The sequence below is a fragment of the Bombus impatiens genome, unplaced genomic scaffold (genome assembly GCF_000188095.3).
Source record: "Bombus impatiens unplaced genomic scaffold, BIMP_2.2 scf_0543, whole genome shotgun sequence".
Lineage (NCBI taxonomy): Eukaryota > Metazoa > Arthropoda > Insecta > Hymenoptera > Apidae > Bombus > Bombus impatiens.
The window spans coordinates 951,218-959,121 of NT_176962.1; the positions used below are offsets into that span (position 1 = coordinate 951,218).

The following is a 7,904-nucleotide window of genomic DNA, read 5'->3' on the forward strand; positions in this document are numbered from 1 at the left end:
GTTAGTAGCTAACGTGACATAAAGCATTTAATTTAGAGTGCAGCTAAAGATTCATTTTTTCTCTGTCAGATTACATTTTATGACATAAATCTTCTGCATAAGGTGGAAAGCATATTTAATATAGTATTATTTTATATTAATGTTAATACTGTACATGTAAAATATTCGATACGCAGGATATCCCACTAACTTTCTTATAAGGTAATATCTCCGTTACTGCTAATGATACGGGAAAATTCCAAAGCAACAGATTGCTTGGTTCGGAGGGACAAATATTATGATGAACAAAAATTTTCTCTTAACGTCTTAATGTCTTAACGTTTCTCGAGATTTCAAGCTCATCGATGTTTTTTTTAAATAGAATCATATATTTCTTAATGAGGAGGACAAGGAAAACAAATATAAAAACAGTACCTTACGTCCTTTCTTCTCTTTTGTATAATAAATTTTATAAAATAAAATTTAAAATATCTATTAATTTTTTATAGAAAATCTGGAACTGGATCGATTAATATATTAAAAAATATATTCAAAAATGCTTGTTTATCATAATATTTGTTCCTCTGAACCAAATAGTTTGTTGCTGTGGCATTTTTACGTATCATTAAAAGTAGGACACTCTGTGAATGTATGTATAATTAGAATTTTATACAATCAACAAAATATATAAACGGGTTATGAAATATAATTTTTTAAAGTATTTTATAAAATTTTATAAAATAAAAAGATGGCATTTGAATATCACTTATAATTATCAAACCGCGATCATACTTCCATAAATACAACAATACTATTATTTTACCGCTTTATCTGTTAATGCAATGTACAATGCGATAACTGTGATGTACATACAATTGAAGGTTGTATCATGCATAGTTCAATGAACTTAGATTAATATAAGTATTAAGAATATATATATTCAAAAGTCTCATCATGAATAATTGTTACATTATACCTACATAGCCAACTTTTGGGGAAAATCTAGTTTTAAAAATCTAACATACACTGCATACATATGTATGTGGCATCCTGGCAACCTATGTTACTTGCGACTAACTTCAGTTCACAGTGTTGATGTTGCCCTCTCGTAACAAAAGTGGGTAACTACGTAACGAGTTACCGACTGTTCGACGACTCTTGCTGTGTTGCTCAGACAGAGTAGTAATTCTACTACTACGTTATCCAGTGATTAAACTATTTATGTTAGACTTCCGGCTTCGAGTGTTTAGGATGCGTGCTGTTCCGTCATTGTTCCTAGATAACTGTAATTACGCGAATTTGCTTAGTTTACAGCAAACATTCCGAGACATAACAGTGATTCATTGAAACGCAAACGAGTGCTGGTGCCCGAGGAGATTTATGTCTGCAAATTCACATATAGAATTAATCACGTTCGAACCCTGTATCCCAAAGTAGTTGGAGCAATGAATTTAAGTGCGTGACAGACGGTGACAAAAACTGCGACATTGGAGGTATGTGTTCCTTTCTATATATTTAGTTATCCTATATCCAGTTTATATTATTTCATGGTGTTGTTTCCAATAAGCCAATTGTGTTACAACAAAGTGCATTAACCTATCTCTTTTGTTTTTGTTCCATGCCACGTTTGCGCATGTCAAGTAATTTAAATTGTCAAAATATCTGTATAGATTATAAACTTTTAGATGTTTTTACATATCTTATACGTATGATAAGAGTATATATAACAATACTGTAATAGACAAAAAAAATATTGTACAAAACATTATAGGGAAATTTATATTTGCATAATTTTTAGGTAGAATAGAAAATAAGACAAACGTAGAACGGCTCCAAAAACAGCATAACATAGTAACATACAGTAGTATCGTGTTAATTGGTCAAGATTTCGCTTCGTTGCTATTAACTGCCCAGGCAGGATCTTGAGGTCAATTAGTGCAGCACTACTGTATTTATCATTCATTTGCACAAAATTTAATTCTTGATTAGTCTACTTTACTAAAATTTGAACGTGTAACTTGTACCTCCAATCGCTACATTGATTTTTCATTTTTCTTTATAGATCTTGGCATTTGCGTAACAGAGCTCATTCGTTAATCATTCTACGAATTGGGAAATATGTCTGTCATATTACAATGGCTCGATCATGGCTAGGATGTTTATTCGGTGTTTTAATACTATCCACAATTTTTTACCTGTATTTACTATTGAACGGTAATGCTCGAGTTTATACTACAATATTCCGTAATATTGATCTTTCGTCTATTATTATAGTTCCTTCTGCCGATATCAATTCCTTCAAACTTAACAATAAATTAAGCTCGTCCATGGACGTAGAGAAAGAAAGTCCACGTGTGGAAAAGCTGCACTTAGAAAATAATCAGAACGAGGTACACAAATTTAGACCATTTCTTGGTACATCTTGAATCGAAAATTAAAAATGAACATTTCAGAATATTTTCAAGTATAGTACATTTAATGAGTGATTCTTAATTGTGTCCTATCTTTAGCTTGTTAGTTGATTTTCATGGATTATGATCAGCAAGAAAATATTACTTGATATCGTAGGTTGTATAATTAAATAGTTATGCAAGCAATAAATAAATGTAGTTCGTCCTATAAATTCAATTGAACACATACACAATTTTGTCTTTTTTTCATTCTCAAAAAAAAAAGACATTAATAAGTTTCTTCCAATTTTTGTATTTCATGTTGATTTATCCTTTCTTCTATTTCTTTAAGAGATACACTTGTAATATGAAGTAGGAAAATACTACTATATATGAATAAACTGTTCAACCTTCTTTTTTAATTACGATTAATTAGAACATATGTTCATTAAACCAGCAGGAGGAGAGAGAATATTTCAACACTTAATAAAAATGATTAAATGACTTGTACTAAGCCGTATTAATGTAAAACCAGATATAATATATCCTTTGTATATTATAAAATATCATCGTGCAATTAAGAATCACGCTATATAATTTGTAAAAAATTTAAATATGAAGGCGATGAAGATTAGCGATTTGTTTTAAGGTAAAATGCGAGACTATACACATTGCGATGGTATGCGCTGGATACAATTCAACGTTTGCTCTGGTGACAGTGGTAAAATCCGTTTTATTCTACCGCACTAAACCTTTGCACTTTCACTTGCTGGTTGATGAAGTTGCAAACAGGACCTTGACAACAGTATTTCAAACGTGGGATTTACCACACGGTTCGTAAAAAATTCACCGCGGATGTAGTCTCATCCGTTTCTTAGATTAAATGTTTTTAAAAAAATTATAAGAAAGGTATTGTTGGAATATTTTCACTTAAATATATTTTAAAAATACGCTGTATATAAATATAAATATATATATATATATATATATATATATATGCCTTTTATGAATTTTAAAAGAATATTCAATTTTTTCAACAAAATGAAGCTTCCAAGATAATACATCTATCCAGCAAATAATTTAGGTCACGTACTCGTTACACTCTTCATGCTAATATAAAATGAAATCCTATCCAATTTTTTCACTACTCTTAATTTAAAACAGTGAATTATACTTTTTCCCTTCTTATGAACAAGCATCACACATGTATGTATAAATAATATGCATACAAATGCATTAATATGGAAAGTTGGATATGAAAAACGTCGAACAGTCGTTGATCCAATTATAACCAGCATGTAACATGACTATCGGCCGGTGAAATAAATTTGAACAATACATTAATATAATATTTCTGTTATTTAAATTTAAGGAATGGATGATAAACATTTTTTTAGACGCAATTATCTTTGAGCGATATCAACGAATTCTATATGTTTGCAACGTTTCAGTGAATTTAACGTATTACAAAGCAGAAAAATGGGTGCCAAAGGTGTCCTGGATACCGAACAAACATTACTCGGGCGTTTACGGTCTCTTGAAATTAATTCTGCCGGATGCGATGCGGGAGGATAAAGTGCTGGTATTCGACACGGATGTGACCGTGTTAAACGATGTTAGTTTGCTCTGGCAGATGTTCGAGAAGTTCACGAGCGATCAGGCCCTAGGGCTGACGGAAAATCAGAGTCATTGGTACATAAAGGCATTGTCTTACGGTCAGCGACCATGGCCAGCTCTGGGGCGAGGCTTTAACACTGGCGTGATGCTAATGCACTTGCAACAACTCCGTAAGAGGAAATTTATGAGCCTGTGGGAAACTGTTGCGAAGCGTGTTCTGGTCCATATACCGGAAACTAGCTTAGCCGATCAGGATATAATAAATGCTGTTGTCAAAGAGCATTCATCTATCGTATATAAAATACAGTGCACATGGAATATTCAGTTAAGCGATCACACGATTAGCGATATCTGTTATCGCGACACTAGTCAAATAAACGTACGTAACGCGCTTTTTCCTTGAAACACATTTTCAGGGCTTTGCTTTCTAAAGCAATTCTTCCTCAACACTAAGCGATTTTTTTTAGATCGTACATTGGAATTCCCCTCGCAAGCAAGATGTATATAATAAGCACATTAACCAATTTCGTAAGTTGCATAAAGTCTTCCTTGAAATGGACGGAAACTTATTACGTAAACGCTTATTTGGTTGTGATAAACACGAAACTGTATCGCAAGTAAGTTTCCTTTTTGTTAAAACAAAGAATATTTATACATATTATCAGAATATTATCAGAAAAGCTTCATTTTTAATGTAATTAATTTGTTAGATTACTTATGTTGTCTTATTATAAGGTTTTTAATAGACTATCCCCACAATTGTGTTAATTATACTTACCTACAAACGATCCAATAGCTTGCAAATTAAATGATCTTCAATTTATAATTATAATATAATATAGTCGACATTGCATGGAACATTTTATAGTACGATTTAGCAACTAATATTAGTAAAATAGAGATTTTGGATTTTTAGTACAACGAATCGACTCTGTGTCGAGAGTTTACAAGAGGCGCAACCACGTTGTATCGTACTCATCCTTTTCTCCTTGAATATGAGTACAATGTATATGCTTCAACAGACGTTGCTCTAGCAACTCAGTGTAGCGTGGAAAGGATACCGTTACTGGAAGACCTATCGAAACATTGGCCCGGTACCATAAGCGTTGCTCTATACCTTACGGACGCTGAGGTGCAGAATTTCCTCGAGTTCGTGCGCGGCTCCATCGAGCTGAGAAACAGGAAGAACATTGCATACCATGTCGTGTATAAGGATGGGGTATGTCTATCTACGAGAGTCTATATCTTGTACACGTATTTCAATAGTAAAGTTTATTAAATAGTTACAAGATGTTGAATTATTCTATTAGCTCTTGCATATTTTGTTTGATCGTCTTAATATCCTTATTACTTTCGTTGCGGATAATTAATAATTTCCATGATAATTTAAAATAAGATAATTCTCAGACACGACAGGGATAAAAAAATTGCAGATTTTTATATTTTCATGCAAATTATTTTTAAAGGCATTCGAAATATGATTTTCATCAGATTATCGAAAAAGTATACGAATGGATTCTGCTTGAATGGTAACAGATGCACAGTCATTTTTCTCTCGTATTTGGGTGTCGTACGATCCTCTCTATATATATACATAAGTTTTTACGTATTCTAACAAGTGGGGCAAAGTCTGGCGCCAGAAGTTCAAGAGATGCAGAATCTGGTGCTAGAATGGCCAACAGATTCTTGAAAAAAAAGGGCAACATTTCCTTCGCGCATTATGATGATCAAATTCAGCGAAATTTATGTAAATGTATGCAGACAGTTACAAGTCAATTTTGCAACGTCCAAACGAAAGAAAATACTTTAAAATATTTTATAAGATAAGATATTAATATATATATTCATATTTAATTATACAGAACTCTTTTCATCCAGGAACTCTATCCCATTAATTATTTGCGAAATACTGCGATGTCGTATATATCGACACCGTTTATCTTCCAATTGGACGTCGACTTTTTGCCGCAGTACGGATTACACGAATCCCTTATGAACTATATCATTAAACTGAATATCAGCGAGTCGGACAAAGTAGCTTTGATCGTTCCGGCGTTTGAGACCGAGCGTTATAGGTATTTCCTCGTTAAAATCGGAACAAAGAATCGCGCGATGCACATTATTATCTTTTTTACAGGTTTATCTTTCCTGCTAACAAGGATGAACTTTTGAAGTTCTTGAAGCGTGGCGTTCTATACACTTTTCGTTACCATGTTTGGACTCAGGGGCACGCTGCCACAAATTACAGTTATTGGAGGAATACGATGGAACCATATGAAGTACGTATACTGAAAACAACTTAAATCATCTTGCTTGTACGTAAATAATAAAGTTGATATCATCGTAGGTTTCTTGGGAACCAGATTTCGAACCCTACATCGTGGTCTCAAGAAAGGCGCCTCGATACGATACCAGATTCATCGGTTTTGGATGGAACAAGGTATCTTACCTAACACACTTGACGGTATTGGATTACAAGTAAGAAGCGTTTCATAAATATTCTTTATAAATGACTTTAAAACACCGAACACTATAGCACGATACCATAAATTGGAGATTTATATAGGTACATTGTCTTGCCGGATACATTCATTATCCATCGGCCTCACGCCCCTAGTCTCGACATCGGCAAGTTCAGAACTGACTCTATTTATAGAAGGTAACGTGGCAATAAATATATAATGTCAATAAAGTAATTGGGGGAAGAGTGAAATTAATGACAAAAATTTAAAATGTCGTGTCCTTCGCTTGTACGAATTTATTCAATAGTAAGGTTATTTGTACATTAAGATTCTATATCCTCTATTTACTTTAAGCACTGTGTGTATTTAACGAATAAATCAGTTATGGTATATAACATCGCACTGTTATTTGTTGTTATCGTTAATTTGCATTTTAGATGCCTAAAAAAGTTGAAGGACGAATTCGTTGAAGAATTGGTGAAGAAATATGGCATGCAGACGTTGTTGAAGTTAAAGAAAATGACCAAAGAAGAGAGAATATTAAAGTCTGTTGAAACCAAAAAGTAATTAATTATATTTGTAATGACAATAGAGATTACAAAAACGCAAATATTATAGCTATTTTCTCAATAAAAAGATATCAAAAAAGATGAGTATGTTTGCCTATGTTCTTTGTTAATTATTAATTAAATATTAGGTAAAGCAAGATTGAAACACTATGATGGGGTTGGGAAATATTTATTAAAATTTAACCATCGTGGAGTGTACAGAGTGGTGCTTTCAGTACATTCTCTTAATATTACAGTCACGCTAAATATTTCATTTATAAAATATGTATAGTATTTACAGTGATATACATAGTACATTGACAATAGCGTATAAATTATAATCAGCCGAAATGTTGACAGAATAAAACTAAATTCCGTTACAAGGCAAGTAGTACAATTTCTCTGGCAAAACTTCCTACAAATAATAATGATCACAATGATAGTAACAGCGCAACATAACGATATAAATCCAATAGATCGATAGAAATATTAAATATTAACGACGGTAAATATTATCAATAATAATAGCAATAATAATAACGCGAAAATTAATAAAAAGAGAATATGTAATAAAATAGAAGAAAGAAGACATAATCAACGTTCGCAAAGATTTTTACCTCGATTATCCATCCTTAACATTCCTATGTCATCTAGAATCTAAAGTAAAAGAAAAATTCTTGATCGCTACATTTTCCCTAGAGAGTTTCTTACACCTATATCGTGACACGCAAACATAGTTCCTTTACATTTATAATAATCCCTATTTATGATAAAAACACTTTAAAGCGTTCTTATCCTGTACAACTTAGAGCTGTACGAGATACGAAAATATGTTAATGAAACGTCATTTATTCATAACTCGGCCCCATAAAAGTCCGCGTACACGCTCATCAAGTACGAGAAACCTG

At 32.5% G+C, this 7,904-nt stretch overlaps 1 protein-coding gene across 5 annotated transcripts; it reads left to right on the plus strand.

Annotated features, from left to right (window-relative positions):
* Window positions 1-1,180: 1,180 nt before the first annotated feature.
* LOC100748972 (LARGE xylosyl- and glucuronyltransferase 1) lies at window positions 1,181-7,337 on the plus strand. 5 transcript variants are annotated; one of them, XM_012388224.3, is made up of 13 exons: window positions 1,182-1,472; window positions 1,778-1,927; window positions 2,042-2,193; window positions 2,254-2,369; window positions 3,019-3,202; window positions 3,821-4,365; window positions 4,454-4,603; window positions 4,903-5,205; window positions 5,865-6,061; window positions 6,124-6,265; window positions 6,334-6,464; window positions 6,553-6,645; window positions 6,886-7,337. In XM_012388224.3, the coding sequence occupies exons 3-13, from the start codon at window positions 2,115-2,117 to the stop codon at window positions 7,013-7,015; spliced, it is 2,070 nt and encodes a 689-aa protein (XP_012243647.1). In that variant the 5' UTR covers window positions 1,182-1,472; window positions 1,778-1,927; window positions 2,042-2,114; the 3' UTR covers window positions 7,016-7,337. The 5 variants fall into 5 exon arrangements, with proteins under 5 accessions (XP_012243648.1, XP_012243647.1, XP_003491294.1 ...); XM_003491246.4 differs by lacking the exon at window positions 1,778-1,927; XM_012388225.3 differs by lacking the exons at window positions 1,778-1,927; window positions 6,886-7,337 and having other exon boundaries at window positions 1,181-1,472; window positions 6,543-6,645.
* Window positions 7,338-7,904: the final 567 nt, after the last annotated feature.